The sequence below is a fragment of the Phycodurus eques genome, chromosome 17 (assembly GCF_024500275.1).
Source record: "Phycodurus eques isolate BA_2022a chromosome 17, UOR_Pequ_1.1, whole genome shotgun sequence".
Lineage (NCBI taxonomy): Eukaryota > Metazoa > Chordata > Actinopteri > Syngnathiformes > Syngnathidae > Phycodurus > Phycodurus eques.
In genome coordinates this window covers 8,746,798-8,765,301 of record NC_084541.1, presented here as the reverse complement: position 1 = coordinate 8,765,301, position 18,504 = coordinate 8,746,798, and the positions used below count along the sequence as shown (strand labels likewise).

The 18,504-nt window shown below is 42.3% G+C and overlaps 1 protein-coding gene across 1 annotated transcript; it reads left to right on the top strand.

Annotated features, from left to right (window-relative positions):
- Window positions 1-108: 108 nt before the first annotated feature.
- lipia (lipase, member Ia) lies at window positions 109-10,431 on the top strand. Its single transcript, XM_061703248.1, has 11 exons — window positions 109-215; window positions 749-834; window positions 5,595-5,965; window positions 6,070-6,178; window positions 6,804-6,905; window positions 6,993-7,082; window positions 7,156-7,323; window positions 7,930-8,019; window positions 9,255-9,363; window positions 9,763-9,936; window positions 10,028-10,431. Exons 2-11 carry the CDS (start codon window positions 759-761, stop codon window positions 10,110-10,112), a joined length of 1,374 nt encoding a protein of 457 aa, XP_061559232.1. The 5' UTR covers window positions 109-215; window positions 749-758; the 3' UTR covers window positions 10,113-10,431.
- The last annotated feature ends 8,073 nt before the right edge of the window (window positions 10,432-18,504 follow it).

Genomic DNA, 18,504 nt, shown 5'->3' with positions numbered 1-18,504 from the left:
GTAAGTTGAAAAGAATGTTACACCTGCAAACACGACCTGGAGCAAGGGGTGTGGCCATCCTGGTGAGAGAAAGCAGGCGGGACGTGTATCTCTCACTCCTCTGACTTCCTGAAGTGAACAGTGCCTCAACATGTAGGGATAAAAACACAGGATCGCCTCTTCGAGATTTAAAATCTTGGACACAATAGGGCAGGGACGTCTTCCCTACAACTAAGGTAAGACTAATTAAGTTGATTCTGAGATTGTCCACTCAATTCCAGTCTTTTATTCTAACTAGTAATGCCTAACTGTGTAAAACATGCCAAGAACCAAGTCAGAGATTGAGTTCTGCTTATCACCACCTAATTAAAGTCACATGAGATCACTGCTTAGTAAAATAAATTTTAAAAATGACAGGCTCTGTGATACTGATAATGAAACAAAGTTTTTCATGCATATCCTGTGTGCTAACATAGGAAGGTCAGTAGATGAGTAACTATAAACTGGCCTGCTGCCAAGGAAGGAATGTTTACAACTGAAACTGCTGTTTTATGGGGCAGAATACAAGCGGATAAAGGGACAAAAAGAGTACTTTAGTAGGAAAAAAATACATTAAAAAAATAAAAAAACCTACACTTGAAAAACCTGTAATCTCCTAGCTATGATGCAGTGTGAAGTGATGTTCAGCATGTGTTCATGTTTAGATTGTTTGTGATGTAATTTGCAATGAAACAGCTGACTTGACTCCAAATCCTGTTTTAAATTCCAGATAAATTTGCATGTGGCTGGCCTCAAGCATGTCCCTGTGGCAAAACCTGACACTTCTCTTGGCAATAACTGTTAATATATGCAAAGGTAAGGCCCAGTGTAGGCTTAAACATTGTTATTGTACAGTATGTGTCCACACATTTTGAGAGTTGAAGTATGAATACTGCATATGGGAAAAGAGGGTCAGAGAACATACGAGGAAGTGAAAGCATCACTGAGACACTTAGATAAGGTTTGCGGAGGAAAAAAACTGTCTCTCATTCGTCCCCCCTTTCAGATGACTTCATATGTATGCAACAGTGTTGCAATACATCAGGTAGTTTCATGAGTGTTGTGCAATACATACTGAGTGGCCATGGTATTTAAATTGTATCAGTGAACTGGACTGATCCACATTTTTACCATCCTTACCATCTGCAACACACATACTATCCAAAGAATAAATAAAAATAATAACCCTTGTATTTTAATGTATTCATATTTGTTTTAGAATTGTGTTTTATGTTAATAGCTTTTATATTAGTATAACTGATGTCTTTCATTGTTCTTTTGTATCATTCCTATCATACTCCCATAATGCTGATGATTATCATAACTATGACTCCCAGTTTTTTATTAGCCTAACTGTATCACATAACTATAGATTGTAAATAATATTTAAACCTTTTTAATATATTTTTTAATTGTTTTAATTTTTTCATTATTTATTTATTGTTTTATTTTACGCTGTCACTAGGTGCACCCTCTTCTATTTTAGCGTCTTAATATTCGGGATGCACCGTACCGATACCAGTATCGGTACCGATACTGAATGCCTGTATTTGTACTCCAAAAAAATGCTGCGATACTAAAACACCGATACCACTTCACCGGGTAGGTGGAGAAGAAGCCATGTCAGTCGTGTGGAGAAACTTAAAGGAAAACATAGATGACAATACTTTCAGCCAACTCCAAATTATTCTCTGCAAAATGAATGATGTACTCCACTTAGGTGAGCCGTTTGGCAATTGCAAAACATAATGACGTTATCAAGTAGCGGTGAGCACTCAAATAGGAGTCAGTGGGAAAAAATGTGGTATTGGTGCATCGCTATTACAACCCCAATTCCAATGAAGTTGGGACATTGTGTTAAACAGAATACAATGATTTGCAAATCATGTTCGACCTATATTTAATTGAATACACTACAAAGACAAGATATTTAATGTTCAAACTGATAAACTTTATTGTTTATAGCAAATAATCATTAACTTGGAATTTTATGGCTGCAACACGTTCCAAAAAAGCTGGGACAGGTGACAAAAAAGCACCCCATGCACCCTCGAGGACCCTGCCGAGGGTGTAGAGCTGGTCCACTGTTCCACGGCCAGGACAAAAACCACATTGCTCCTCCTGAATCTGAGATTCGCCTTCCCAATGGACCGTCCTCTTCAGCACCCCTGAATAGACCTTACCAGGGAGGCTGAGGAGTGTGATGCCCCTGGAGTTGGAACACACTCTCCGGTCCCCCTTCTTAAAAAGGGGGACCACCACCTCAGTCTGCCAATCCAGAGGCACTGTCCCCGATGTCCACGCGATGTTGCAGAGGCGTGTCAACCAGGACAGCCCCACAACATCCAGACCCTTCAGGAACTACGAGAAAATCTCATCCACCCCCGGGGCCTTGCCACCAAGGAGCTTTTTAACCACCTCAGTGACCTCAACCCCAGAGATAGCCTCAGAGAACCCAGACTCTGCTTCTTCATGGGAAGGTGTGTCGGTGGAAATGAGGAGGTCTTCGAAGTATTCTCCCCACTGACTCACAACGTCCCGAGTAGAGGTCAACAGCGCCCCATCCCAACTATACAAAGGCGTCCAGAAGTCTTTCTCCAAGGCCTCATCGAACACCTCCCAAGTTTTCTCCAAATCACGCCCTTCCAGGTCTCACTGCCATTGCCCATGTGAGCTTTGAAGTCCCCCAGCAGAACGATGGAGTCCTCAGCGGGAGCACTCTCCAGCACCCCCTCCAAGGACTGCAAAAAGGGTGGGTACTCTGAACTGCTGTTTGGTGCATAGGCACAAACAACAGTCAGGACCCATCCCCCCACCCGAAGGCGGAGGGCGGCTAACCTCTCGTCCACCGGGGTGAACCCCAACGTACAGGCGCCGAGCTGGGGGGCAATAAGTATACCCACACCTGCTCGGCGCCTCTCACCGTGGGCAACTCCAGAGTGGAAGAGAGTCCAATCCCTCTTGAGAGGACTGGTACCAGACCCCAAGCTGTGAGTGAAGGAAAGTCCGACTATATCTCGTCGGAACTTCTCGACCTCACACACCAGCTCGGGCTCCTTCCCTGCCAGAGAGGTGACATTTCAGTTCCCTAGAGCCAGCTTCTGTAGCCGGGGATTGGATCACCAAGGCCCCATGGGTGCAGGCCCGGCCACCAGGCGCTCGCCTTCAAGCCCACCTCTAGGTCTGGCTCCAGAGGGGGGCCACGGTGACCCGCGTCCGGGCAAGGGAAACCTCGATCCACTTATATTTTTCATCATAGGAGTCTTTGAGCCGTGCTTTGTCTGGTCCCTCACCAAGGGAGTGAGGGACCTGTTTGCCATGGGTGACCCTACAAATTGTTTTTGGAAATTGCGGACGTTGTGTCCTCCGGGGCAAAGATGAAACGAACCATCCGGACTGTTATGGACGCAAAGTTCAAAAGCCAGCATCTGTGATGGTATGGGGCTGTGTTAGTGCCAATGGCATGGGTAACTTACACATCTGTGAAGGCACCATTAATGCTGAAAGGTACATACAGGTTTTGGAGAAACATATGCTGCCAGCCAAGCAACGTCTTATTTCAGCAAGACAATGCCAAACTACATTCTGTACGTTACAACACCGTGGCTTCGTAGTAAAATAGTGCGGGTACTTGACTAGCTGGTTCCGACCTGTCTCCCATTGAAAATGTGTGGCGCATTATGAAGTGTAAAATACGACAACGGAGACCCCGGACTTTTGAACAGCTGAAGCTGTACATCAAGCAAGATTGGGAAATAATTCCACCTACAAAGCTTCAACAATTAGTTTCCTCAGTTTATTGAATGTTGTTAAAAGAAAAGGTGATGTAACACAGTGAGTGGTAAACATGACACTGTCCCAGCTTTTTTGGAACATGTTGCAGCCATAAAATTCTAACGTAATGATTATTTGCTAAAAACAATAAAGTTTATCAGTTTGAACATTAATCATGATTTGCAAATCATTGTATTCTGTTTTTATTTGTTTAACACAACGTCCCAACTTAATTGGAATTGGCGTTGTAAATATACAGTATGCGTCTAGTTCATCTCGGTATTATATTGCATATAATCTGACCTCTGTCACAATTGTAATTTTCCTCAAGGGACTAGTGAAAGGAACAGTAAAGTGAATAATGAAGTAACATTATGCCTCCACTTTACACCTTCCAAAAGGAACAATGGTGGCTTTTTTTGTAACTCATCTGGCCCCTGAATGCCTCATTTTGCACTTATACACAACATGTAATACAGTAACATTTGACAGCATAAGTGAGGCTCAGAACAAAGTTTCAACACAGCATAATAATAGAAAGGGAATTTAAAAAAAACGTTGCAAATCATTTCAACTATTCACTTCATGCACACCAGTAGGTTTTGTTTTTCTCACTTCAAACCATTCCAAACATTGATATCAAATTAATACATCAAGAATTGCTAGAAATAAAGTGTGATTGTGCAACGTAATTCGACGGCAGCTGTGAAATCCATTTCAAAAGGGAAGCAGACTGTAATGTGTTGAAATACCCGTTTGTGCGTATGCTTTAACTCCAGGAATGCCATTAACAGTATCGTATTTAATTCTCTATTATGTAGTGAACAGTTACAGTAACATTAGCGCTATTTAGGTGTGCTTTGTCATTTTCTTTTGAAAACTTAAATCAAAACAAAAACATTTATCAATAATGTTTACTACGCTCTGATTTTGATGATAAGAAAAACTTACTATAAAAACAAACTATAATGGATGAGTTCTCATCTTTGATTGAAAAACATAGTGTCTTGTGGCCGTCTAAATGTATTGATGTTCAAATGTTGTGGTTATTATAAACATGATGTTAGTGTCGTGTGCATGCCACTTGTCCACATGACGATTCTCATCTGATTCCTCTGTGGTTGTGTTTACCAGTAAGGACACAAGCTCCCATGATCCCGCACTGCTCAACAAACAACATTTTTATTTTTGCTTTGATTAAGAAGGTCGGAGAGTATTGAATTAACCCAAGGGCTGTTATTGTGACAGTTCTGGATTATTTGCATGTCACCATGTATGCAATACCACCCCAAACAAACCATGATCTCACAAGAATTTAGTAGGATTTCCCACAAAAAAATAATGCACTGTGATTAGGATAAAATCAGTATAATTCTTGCTGTAGTAATTAATCTTGGTGCTTTATTTCTGATTAAATTCTAATTAGACCGTGTTGGCAACTTTGTGATAAATGGACATGACTAAATCTGATTTGTTTTCCCCACTGGCCAATAGAGCAATTATAATTAAGCCCTGTTAAATCTGCCTAGCAATAAAGAGTCAGACTTGCGTGTTGCACAAAAGGAAACAAATTAGAGCGGTTTTGTTGATGCACGTTGCTGTGGCTGACACTTAAATAGTGTAGAGCGAAAGTCAAATGATTTTTGTTGTGTACTATACGATGAGCACATTAGACAATAGTGTGTTACCCTAATAAAACGCAACATGTGAAGATGGACCTAATTTTGTGTCCAATGACTGTATCATGCCCTCTCCATCTGAATACGTCTTCTTCCTCACAATTGTCTTCTTTTCTCCTCCAGCTAAGGGATGTGCCGACTTAACAGATTTAGAGTTGGCTCATGCGATCATCGGCACCAGCCTCAGGATAAGGTTGCTGCTGTTCACCAGAGACACAAAACACTGCGGCTCGCTTCTCTCTCACACCAACTTCTCGGCCGATCCTCACTTCAACCTGTCTCGACCCACTACCTTTATCATCCACGGGTATCGGCCCACGGGCACTCCCCCCGTCTGGGCTCACCGGATCAAAGACCTGCTTCTGGCCAGAAAAGACATCAATGTCATATTAGTAGACTGGAACCGCGGAGCTGCTAATGTGAATTATTTCAAAGCGGTAGAGAACACGCACAAGGCCGGAGAAAACCTCACTGCCTTCCTTAAATTGATGAAGGTACCATTAGGATTTCACACATGACTTACAACGTATACAAAGTGTAGTCTGACTTAGAAAAGACAACAAGGCCTTTTTTGGAATCTAATCGATGGTCATTACAGGAGCACGGTACCTCTCTGAGTGACATCCACATGATCGGAATCAGTCTTGGCGCTCACATTTCAGGTTTTGTGGGCGCTAACCTGAATGGTACAATTGGAAGAATTACAGGTAAAACACTTTCAATCACTCATTTACATTTGTTAACATCTGAACTTCAACTATCCATCCATTCATCAATTTTCTGAGAAAACTGCAGAACATTTTCTGCCCGGAGAAAACCCACGCAGGCACGGGGAGAACATGCAAACTCCACACAGGCGGGGCCGGGGATTGAACCCCAGTCCTCAGAAATGTGTGGCAGACACACTAACCAGTCTGGCCACCGTGCCGCCTGAACTTCAACTAGTACAATTAAAATCATCTTTATTATGATGTACATGCATCCATTATGGACTGGCCTTTCTCATAAAGCACTCCTAATTTCCTTTTTTTTTTTTTATCTTGATTCAGATTGAATGATCCACACACTTTACGACTCTACTTTCCTTCTGCATTTAACCCTTTACATGGCACATGTAACGGGAACGCTGTTGAGTACTTGGAAATTAACTGACTTTGAACAAAATTGTGTCATGTTACTTTTATTTAATTCCACTGCAGTGGAAAATGAAAAAGCAAAAACATGTTTTAAACTATGATTGCATTAATTAATTTCAACACCAAATTTCTTGCAGCCAAAGCAAGAATCATACAGTTCAAGCCACAATTGTTGACACTTTCTGCATTATTACAGCTCTGGATCCTGCCGGGCCTGAGTTCACTGGCGCTACCCCAGAAAACCGCCTGGATCCCACAGATGCCCAGTTTGTGGATGCTTTGCACACGGACATAGATGGTAAAAAAAAAAAACATTTAAAAATACACTAATTGATCTAATAACATAAATCTTGTAGAGTGCTTTAATCTGCTTGTGATTTTCCAGCCCTGGGCTACAGAGAAGCTCTAGGTCACATTGATTTTTACGCCAATGGAGGAACAGATCAACCTGGCTGCCCTAAAACCATCTTCTCAGGTACCTTCATTTAAAGTATTTATGATTTTGTTCAAATGTATTAATCACAGTTGACTTTCCACCTCTTGTGTAGGAATGTCCTACTTTAAATGTGACCACCAGAGATCTGTGTACCTCTACTGTGAGTCCTTGAATCACACTTGCACCAGCAGGGCGTTCCCATGCGCCTCCTACAAGGACTTCCGGGATGGCAAGTGCACAAGCTGTGAGCAGTTTGGTGACGCTGGATGCCCTGTGTTGGGTACATACTCTATTATTACCATGTTTTTTCTCCTATTAAGTACACCTGAACAATCTCACGAGAGCCACTATAATACTGTATTAATCGATTCTGCATTTCCAAAAATAAATATGATAGGTTTTTTATTGACATAGACAGAGAATTATCAGGTTAAGAATGTCTATTTTTGTGTTTGGAGTGATTGTAGTGATTTAAAACTGAACTGCATCATACTTCGAGATGTTTTTAACATTTTGACCCTCTCAAGTAGCTTAATAACCATAAGATTGGGAACGACTCTCATTCTCTCTTGACATTGTGATGCAGTGCAGTTTTAATTCACTGCAAACTTTACCCACGAAAGTAAAAATATTGAATGTTGTTAACTTACAAATCTTGATGAAGTTTCAAGTGAATATGTACTTTGTTGCAAGTGTGAAATTAGTAGGTTTGTAACTACAGTATATAGCCTATGGAAAACAGTACTGAACATGACTGAACAAAGTCTTGACCATAGATAATATGGTTCATGGAAATGTGTGAATCTGTAATAGAGAATATTTATATTATGATTATTGTTGTTACTAAAAGTTATAGGATATTCATTGATGTTTCTCTCCAATCCAGGTTATGACATCGACAAGTGGAGACCCATTTTGTTGGAGCTGGGCCAAACCAAAACTTTCTTCATTACAAATGAAAAGGCTCCATTCTGCAGTAAGTATGATGAGAATAACGTAATATTATTGATAAAGGTACACACACCCAGAAATTATTATTAAAAGCATTATTTCAAAGTGAACTATATTTGAAACCGATAAAACAAAGTTTATTTGATAAGAATAATTCAATGGAACAATATCCAAAGTAGGCAGCACGGCGGACGGCTGGTTAGCATCTCTGCCTCATAGTTCTGAGGACCGGCGTTCAAATCTTGGCCCCGCCTGTGTGGAGTTTGCATGTTCTCCCTCTGCCTGCATGGGATTTCTGCGGGTACTCCAGTTTCCTCCCACATCCCAAAAACATGCATGGTAGGTTGATTGAAGACTATAAATTGCCCGTAGGTGTGAATGGTTGTTTGTTTATATAATGGTGAGAGTGAATGGTTGTTTGTTTATACAACCCCAATTCCAATGAAATTGGGACGTTGTGTTAAACATAAATAAAAACAGAATACATCCATCCATCCATCCATCCATTGTCAACACCGTTTATCCTGGTTAGGGTCGCGGGGCGCTGGAGCCTATCCCAGCTGACTTCGGGCGAAAGGCGGACTACACCCTGAACTGGTCGCCAGTCAGTCGCAGGGCACATATAGACACGGACAACCATTCGCACTCACATTCACACCGTCACTGAGTGGGAACTGATCCCACGCTGCCCGCACCAAAGTCAGGCGAGTGCACCACGACACCATCAGTGACAAACAGAATACAATGATTTGCAAATCATGTTCGACCTATATTTAATTGAATACACTACAAAGACAAGATATTTAATGTTCAAACTGATAAACTTTATTGTTTTTAGTAAATAATCATGAACTTAGAATTTTATGGCTGCAACACGTTCCAAAAAAGCTGTACCCCGCCTCTCGCCCGAAGATAGTTGGAATGGGGTCCAGCACGCCCGTGACCCTAGTGAGAATAAGCGGTACAGAAAATGGATGGAATATGTAAAGTACTTAAATGGGCATCTTGCAATAGACTGACCGACTAAACTTGAATAGAAAAACTTAATGTAATTAAAAAATTGTTTTTGGTAAGATTATTATTTTCGGAGTGTAACAGATAGGCCCTTCAAGAGTAACTACATAGAGTAACTTATTTTGCTTAAATTTCCACATACAATTGTTTTTTTATACAGAATACTAACTATCATAATAATCACCAATGTGAAACTAAGCGAGGAAGTGTCATTTTATCTCTTTTATCTCTCTTGTTATTTGTCAGTGGCAAATTACAGACTGGATGTGGTGATCTGGAATGAGGACGACCACTGGGGCTATATCACTGTTAAACTTCACGGGAATGCTACGGAGGCTGTGGCAAAGATTGACCAGTAAGTCTTCACTTCACAATGCACTGTTTCCCAACATTTTTTGAGCAAAGGTACATTTTAAATTAGAAACAAATATCATGGCAACACATCAAACAAAAATATATTTACAAAAAAAGAATGGATATACAGATTAAGTTAGTACCTTCTGATCTCTGGTGGAAGAGTGTTAAATTGTTCTATTTGTGACTATATACCGTTCGCAAAGATAGATAAACAAATATACCCTATTTGTTGCAAGTAAATAATTTTCATATCAATTAAGTGAAATTGGATCACTTCATGCAGCACACCTTATGATCTGCCATGGCAAAGTGGTTGTGAATAACAGCTTTAATCATGTGATTATGTATTATTTGCACATTCATTTTCACACTTCCATGTGTCTGTTTTACATATCAGTAAAGCTGCCCAGTTCCAGAAGTTCACTGAGATGAAGTTGTTTGCCCAGTTTGACACTGACCTCAAGTCAGTGAACAAGATGTCTCTCATATTCTCCACTGGGAATGTTTTCAAGTCCAAGTACAAACTGCGGGTTCTCCGGATCCGTCTCACACATCTGGAACGTCACTACAGGTATAGCCACTCATTTATCCATTTAATAGCTTTCCATTCTTAGCTTACAAATGACTTACTCTACACTTGTTTGTTCACCTGTGCAACTCAGGCCTCTGTGTCGTTATGACCTGGTCCTCAAGGAAAGCAAAGAGGTCTCCTTCACCCCACTTCCCTGCCAAGAGTCCAACTTCTGAAGCTAAATCACAGGACAAACTTGCACCATTTATTCTGAAAGTCACCTGTGAGCCTCTCCAGGACATACACAATGTGTTACATCGAATGTACTGTCTGTCTTTTTCTGAGTGATTTAAATTTATCTGATGCCACTGAAAATTAAGTTAGTTCTCAATCAGATAAAAAAACCCTTGCAATGATATCTCACATATAACAGTATTGTGTTCATAAAGTGAATGTAAATATAGGTAATGTTTCATCCATAACCTCTTGATATTATAGTGCTGTACAACTGGATATATGTATATTAACTGACCAGATAAAAGTATATATTATTTATTTTTGTGGATGAGTTTGTGCTGGATGATAAATAATTAAAAAATAATAATTTGACAATATTCTGTCTTTAACGCATGCCAACCAACAAACAAGTCATTTCACAGCAATTTTTGCTCACGTTTGGAAAGAAAAATAAAATAAATCATCTATATGAGCTGTATATAATATGATTTTAAAAAACCAATCACTCTTTTGTGCATATATAATACTGGCTCTTATCTTCTCTGTTTCACTGGACACAGTAAGACATTACATGTTGATAATAAATACAATGGAAAACTTCTTTTAAATCAAATAAAATGCAAAAGTAGAAGAAACAATGAAAATACTGTATAGTGCACTTAAATAAAAGTGACACCGGCTCATTTATTCCTGGAAACTGTATGGCTATTAAGAATATTATTATGTATATTTTACAAATGTTTTCTACTCAAGGTGGTTTTGTATTTATTAGGAAACACAAAAATTGTTTCACTTCAACATTAGGTACATATTACAATCCAATTAACAAAATATTGGCTTTACAAAGGTAATTGTAATCTGAAAGGTATGAATTCAACAATTTCTATTTTTAAGTAGTTTTGAGTGGTGTAGAACTGCACTGCATTATACTGACAGCTGTTCTTGACGTTTTATTTATTTATATACATAAAAGGGACAAAATGTTGGCAACAGTTCTCAGCATGGTGCAATGTATTCCACACCAAAACTAACTACAACCACAAAAATAAAAATTACTGTGTTTTTGTTAGTAATTTTTGTCATTTTGACATGTGCTTCTTCATATGTTGTAGCTCCATCTAAAAAAATAAATATAAATACATAAAACCATGGATGCCACCACATGAACAAGAAATAAACTCAACAAAAAAGTGACTGGGCGCTTTTGTTTCTTTACCTGTAAGGTCAGACGAATTCTCTTCTCCTCATCCAGCTCATTCATTAGAAGTTTAATTTCTTTGCTGGCACAGACACACACAGACACACACACACACACTATGAACTCAGTAATACAAGAGCGTATGAAAAAAGTGTCATAATGCCTGAGGAGGAGCGTGCAAAAAGGCCCTACTTGTGTTGAGTCTTCATCTGTTCAAACTGCTCCCTCAGTTCTCTCAGCTCGGACTGCAGCCGTTCCAATTTGTGTGAAGAGTGTTCCGCTGGACCTCTGCTGGCTCGAGGCTTGGAGTCGAGGTCTGGGGGGGTCTGCCTGGCATGCAGAACGGCTGAGAGAGCTTTGGGAAGCAACGGAGAGAGGGATGGAGACAATTGTGGGACAACATGTCTGGGTTCATCTGCCTGTGAAGAAGAATAGACAGCAAAAAAAAACATCCATCCATTTTCTGAGCCGCTTCTCCTCACTAAGGTCGCAGGGGCGCTGGATGTTTTTGGGATGTGGGAGGAAACCAGAGTGCCCTGAGAAAACCCACGCAGGCACGGGGAGAACATGCAAACTCCACACAGGCGGGGCCGGGGATTGAACCCTGGTCTTCAGAACTGTGAGGCAGATGCTCTAAACAGTCACCACCGTGCCGCCGCAAAGAAAAACATTAAAAAAAAGACTCATCTTGAAAGTAGCCATGTACAGTATGTGATTTTATACTATATATACTATTTATACTATATATATATATATATATATATATATATATATATATATATCTTAGCTTACAGATATATATATATATATATATATCCATCCATCCATCCATTTTCTACCGCTTATCCGGGTCGGGTCACGGGGGCAATAGCTTTAGCAGGGATGCCCAGACTTCCTTCTCCCCAGCCACTTCATCCAGCTCTTCCGGGGAGATCCCGAGGCGTTCCCAGGCCAGCCGAAGGACGTAGTCTCTCCAGCGTGTCCTGGGTCGTCCCCGGGGTCTCCTCCCGGTGGGACATGCCAGGAACAACTCACCAGGGAGGTGTCCAGGAGGCATCCGAATCAGATGCCCCAGCCACCTCATCTGACTCCTCTCGATGTGGAGGAGCAGCGACTCTACTCTGAGATCCTCCCGGATGACGGAGCTTCTCACCGTATCTCTAAGGGAGAGCCCGGACACCCTGCGGAGAAAATTCATTTCGGCCACTTGTATACGGGATCTTGTTCTTTCGGTCAAGACCCACAGCTCGTGACCATAGGTGAGGGTAGGAACATAGATCGTTCTGGTAAATTGAGAGCTTCGCCTTTCGGCTTAGCTCCTTCTTTACCACAACGGACCGATACAAAGTCTGCATCACTGCAGACGCTGCACCGATCCGCCTGTCAATCTCCAGTTCCATTCTTCTCTCACTCGTGAACAAGACCCCAAGATACTTAAACTCCTCCACTTGGGGCAGGATCTCATCCCCGACCTGGAGAGGGCACGCCACCCTTTTGCGACTGAGGACCATGGTCTCAGATTTGGAGGTGCTGATTCTCATCCCAGCCGCTTCACACTCGACTGCGAACTGCTCCAGTGAAAGTTGGAGGTCATGGCTTGATGAAGCCAACAGAACCACATCATCTGCAAAAAGCAGGGATGCAATACTGAGGCCACCAAACCGGACACCCTCTACGCCTCAGCTGCGACTAGAAATTCTGTCCATAAAAGTTATGAACAGAATCGGTGAAAAAGGGCAGCCTTAGTCCGACTTACTGCCGGATATGTGGACCAAATTCTGAGTCCAGTTGTACAGGGACCAAACAGCCCGTATCAGGGGCTTTGGTACCCTATACTCCCGAAGCACCCCCCGAGGGACATGGTCAAACGCCTTCTCTAAGTCAACAAAACACATGTAGACTGGTTGGGCGAACTCCCATGCACCCTCGAGGACCCTGCCGAGGGTGGAGAGCTGGTCCACTGCTCCACGGCCAGGACAAAAACCACACTAGTCCTCCTGAATCTGAGATTCGACTTCCCGACGGACCCTCCTCTCCAGTACCCCTGAATAGACCTTACCAGGGAGGCTGAGGACTGTGATCCCCTGTAGTTGGAACACACCCTCCACCACCACCCCAGTCTGCCAATCCAGAGGCACTGTCCCCGATGTCCACGCGATGTTCCAGAGGCGTGTCAACCAGGACAGCCCCACAATATCCAGAGACTTTAGGAACTCAGGGCGAATCTCATCCACCCCCGGGGCTCTGCCACCGAGGAGGTTTTTAACTACCTCGGTGACCTCAAACCCAGAGATAGGAGAGCCCGCCTCAGAGAAGCCACACTCTGCTTCCTCATGGAAAGGCGTGTCGGTGGAATTGAGGAGGTCTTCAAAGTATTCTCCCCACTGACTCACAACGTCCCGAGTCGAGGTCAGCAGCCCCATCCCCACTATACACAGTGTTGGTGGTGCAATGATTTCCTCTCCTGAGACACCGGATGGTGGACCAGAATTTCCTCAAAGCCGTCCGGAAGTCTTTCTCCATGGCCTCACCAAACTCCTCCCATACCCGAGTTTTTGCTTCAGCGACCACCAGAGCTGCATTCCGCTTGGCCAGCCGGTACCCATCAGCTGCCTCAGGAGTCCCACAGGCCAAAAAGGCCCAATAGGACTCCTTCTTCAGCTTGACTGCATCCCTCACCATTGGTGTCCACCAACGGGCTCGGGGATTTCCGCCACGACAGTCACCAACCACATTGGTGCCTGCTTCTGTAGCCGGGGATCTGATCGCCAAGGTCCCCGCCTTCGGCCACCGCCCACCTCACACTGCACCCGACCCCTATGGCCCCTCCCACAGGCGGTGAGCCCATGGGAAGGGGGACCCATGTTACCCCATGGGTGCAGGCCAGGCCACCAGGCGCTCGCCTTCGAGCCCCACCACCAGGCCTGGCTCCAGGAAAAACCAAGTCCATTGTTTGTCGTCATCATAAGGGGTCTTTGAGCCGTGCTTTGTCTGGTCCTTCATCTAGGACCTGTTTGTCATGGGTGACCCTGCCAGGGGCATAAAGCCCCAGACAACTTAGCTCCTAGGATCATTGGGACACACAAACCCCTCCACCACGATAAGGTGACGGCTCAAGGAGGGGTGTATATATATATATATATATATATATACACACATCCATCCATCCATCCATCCTCTGAGCCGCTTATCCTCACAAGGGTCGCGGGAGTGTAGGACCCTATCCCAGCTATCATCGGGCATAAAACCCACGAAATCAGGAATTCAGAAAAATAGAACTTTGTGAAGAAATCAGCCCATATTTTGCAGGCCATAAATGTTGTAAACTGAGTGTCACATACTAATCATCTACTAAACTCAAAGCACCAGCACAGGTTTCCCCAGGTGTCATTAAATTGCTTCAGTTTTGTTAAATTGTCTCAGTTCGGTTCAATATGAGGAAGATTGCAGACTTGCCAATTGGCCAGAAGACCATCATTGATACCCTTGATAGTAGGGTGGGTAAACCACAAAAGTTTATAGCTAAAGAGGCTGGAAGGACAAAATGTGGCAGCAGCAGATGCACCAGCAAAAGTGACCGTGGGATTCAGTGGATTATCAAACAGAGAAGATTCAAGAATCGAGCAGAGATCCAGAAAGAGTGGAATGAGGCAGGAGTCAGAGATTCAAAAACCACCACATTCAGACGAATCCGGGAGATGGGCTACAACTGTTGGGTTCCTTGGGTCAGGCCACTTCTGAGCCTGAGCCAACGTAGGATGCATCTCAACTGGGCCAAGAAAAACAAGGACTGGACTGTTGGCCGGTGGTCCCAGGTCCTCTTTTCCGGTCAAAGTAAAGTGTGCCTTTCATTTGGGAATCAAGGTCCAAGGGTTTGGAGGAAGACTGGTGAAGAACAGAACCCAAGCTGCTTGAGGTCCAGTGTGAAATATCCACACTCAGTCATGATTTGGGGTGCAATGTCCAGTCCAGCTGTCTGCTTTCTTAAATCCAAGGTCACCGCGACAGTCTACCAGAATGTTTTACAGGACTTCATGATTCCTTCTGCTGAGGATCTGTATGTAGATGCAGATTTCATCTTCCAGCAGGACCTGGCCCCTGCCCATAACACCAGAAGCACCAAAACCTGCTTTGATCCCCATGTCATCACAGTGCTTGACTGGCCAGCCAACTCGTCGGATCTAAACCCCATTGAGAATCTATGGGGTATTATAAGAGGAAAATGAGGGGCACCAGACCCAAAAAAAAACGAAGAACTGACAGCACGCATCAAGGAAATCTGGGCTTCCATAACTCCCAGGTAATGCCATAGGCTGATTGCCTCAATGCCACGGCACATCGAGGCAGTGATTAAAGCAAAGGGATTCCCAACCAAGTATTGATTAACATATCGTTTTGAAAGTACCATATTTTGATTGCTTTAATGTGACCCTAATTTCTCTATTTTCTTTCTACAAAAACTGAGAAGTAAATGATGATTTCATGATGATTTCAGTATTCAAATTTTTTTGAATTCCTGACTACATGAGTTTTAGGAGCTGGAAGCCCAAATTATGTAAAAATAAACAAATAAATACTTGAAATTGTTTAAATTGGGGGCCCTGAATGTATAATCTTTGAAAGTTTAACTTTTTGAATGGAATTATGGAAATAAATATACTTTTCCATGATAAAAAATGTTTTTGGAGAGGGTCTGTGTATATAAAAGTATACTTACAGGAAGGGAAGCTCCATTGTGAGTTGTTTCATGCGAATTTTCTTGTGGCATTGAATAATTCACACTCTGATTCCTTTTTCTTTCCATCAACAGTGTGCACCTGAAGGCCATGATGCAGGGTTTTGAAACAATTCATCAGCTATACTGCATTTCAAGAAAACATAAAACACTGTAGTATTTATTCCAGGAACAAGATCAGAGAACCCCCAGGGTTCAGGCCTCTGGTAGAGGAAGCAAAGACCACAAACAATAAATGAGTGGTTGATTTCATGACTACTTTATATATAATTTGTTTGATCGTTTGTGTACATATTGCCTACAAAAAATGTAAAACAAATGTTTTTCCTCTTTCCTCCCAGATTTTTCTCAACTCGTCTTCTTCGGCAATGAAAAATAAAGCACATTATTTACTTTGTTTTACTCAAAACTTTTCAGTTGTTTAAAAGAGAGACAGGCATACAGTGGGTACGGGAAGTATTCAGACCCCCAAAAATCTTTCACTTTGTTATATTGCAGCCATTTGCTAAAATTATTTAAGTTGATTTTGTTTCTTCATTAATGTACACACAGCACCCCATATTGACAGAAAAAAAATCAATGGAACAATAAAAAACAGATTCTGGAGACGGCATCTGAAGCCAGCGGCAAATGGCCATCATTTTGCAGGACAATGAGGACGTCAGTGGACGTTGGACCAATCAGATGACAGTGATTCCATACTTCCTTTTTGAAACATTGTTTAAGTTGGGGGCAAGAACAGATAGCTTTGTTCAGTCTGCGCTGTCTCTGCTGAGGTTAGGATAAGCGTAGCTACTGACCCAGAGCTCTGTAAAATGTATAGACTCCTCTGTCAGGTACAAATTGGTTGACTTTTAACACGTCGTGATAATTGTAGCTCTTTCACGAAAACGAACACGCATGGAACCTCGAAAGTAATAGGTGATTATAAAATTCTGGTTCCTACAGGTATCAGTAGTGGTAGAAATTGACTTCAATCCACAGCCAAGAGGGGAAATCTGGTGGTGGTGTGGAGATGCTAGACTATTTGATAAATTGCCAAAGAATGTAACAGGTCTCTGTGCTCTAGTAACTTTGTTGCCACCGGTATCGACATATCGCAGGTCTGTACAAGAATTAACAGCTAGTCTATCTAAACAATCAGCGCTGATGAAGAATCTGCATTATCATCTGCACAATGAGTTATATCTATGATTGTTTCACGTTGCTACTGTGTGTGCCCTTATCTCAAGATAGCAGCAGCAACATCTGTGTAATTAGGAACCACCCTAAGGAAATAAAAAGAGAGGGATGGGCAGACACTCAGTCACAGTTATCTTTGGGTTCTTCTTAACCTCTCTCACTAACGCTCTTCTCTCCCGATTCCTCAGTTTGGCCGGACAGCCAGCTCTAGGAAGGGTTCTGGTCGTCCCAAACGTCTTCCATTTAAGGATTATGGAGGCCACTGTGCTCTTAGGAACCTTAAGTGCAGCAGAATTTTATTTTTTTATATCCTTGGCCAGATCCTTGCCACAATTCTGTCTCTGAGCTCTTCAGGCAGTTCCTTTGACCTCTTGATTCTCATTTGCTCGGACATGCATTATGAGCTGTAAGGTCTTGTATAGACAGGTGTGTGACTTTCTTAACCCTTCTGTTATGTTCATTTGTCAGGGACATCAATGATGTTCCTGGGTCAATTTGATCCGGTGCATGTTTAATTAAACAAAAGATGTCCGAAACCCAAAAAATCCCAACAAGCGTTGTTAATATTTCATTACTAACTATTCTATCAATATTTAATGCAATCATGTTCCTTACCTCTCACACATAAAGGTTTAACTAGGATAATTCACTCGTTTTACATTTTTTTTTAAAGTTAAAAACTTTTTTTTTTATTGTTCCACCATTTTATTACTTTTGAAAGACCAACATATAAAACACAATCATTTTACATAACATTTTGTTTGACAGACATGCACTGTTTGTGAACCAGAAATTAACAAAACAACAAGCAATAGCAATATAACAAGGTGTGTGTGTGTGTGTGTGTCTGTCTGTCTGTACATCTATAGGGCACACGAGTGACATGTCATCACACTGTGCTTTGTGCAAATTAATTTTGCACATTTCACACAGGTCGGTCATGCTTGTCTTGACATCATCAGACGGCCTGCAGACCTGGCACCTATTCCTTTTCCCCCCAGCAGCAACCTAGAAACAAGAGGACCATGACTACTTTACTATGGTGTCTTTTTGGTGATCCCAAGACACGCACAACACACTCTCATACACACACACGCACACTTACCTCACCTTCTGGTCTACTAGGTGCAGTCCTCTCCCGGATCTCCCTCACTGTGGTTACATCGGCTAGTGTCTTTGGCAGGTGCTGCCTCCGTTGGATGTGTGGTGTCACGAGTGCCTTCCCCAGCTCCTCGAGAAAGATCTCGAGCAGCTCCTCTTGTACAGCTTTGACACA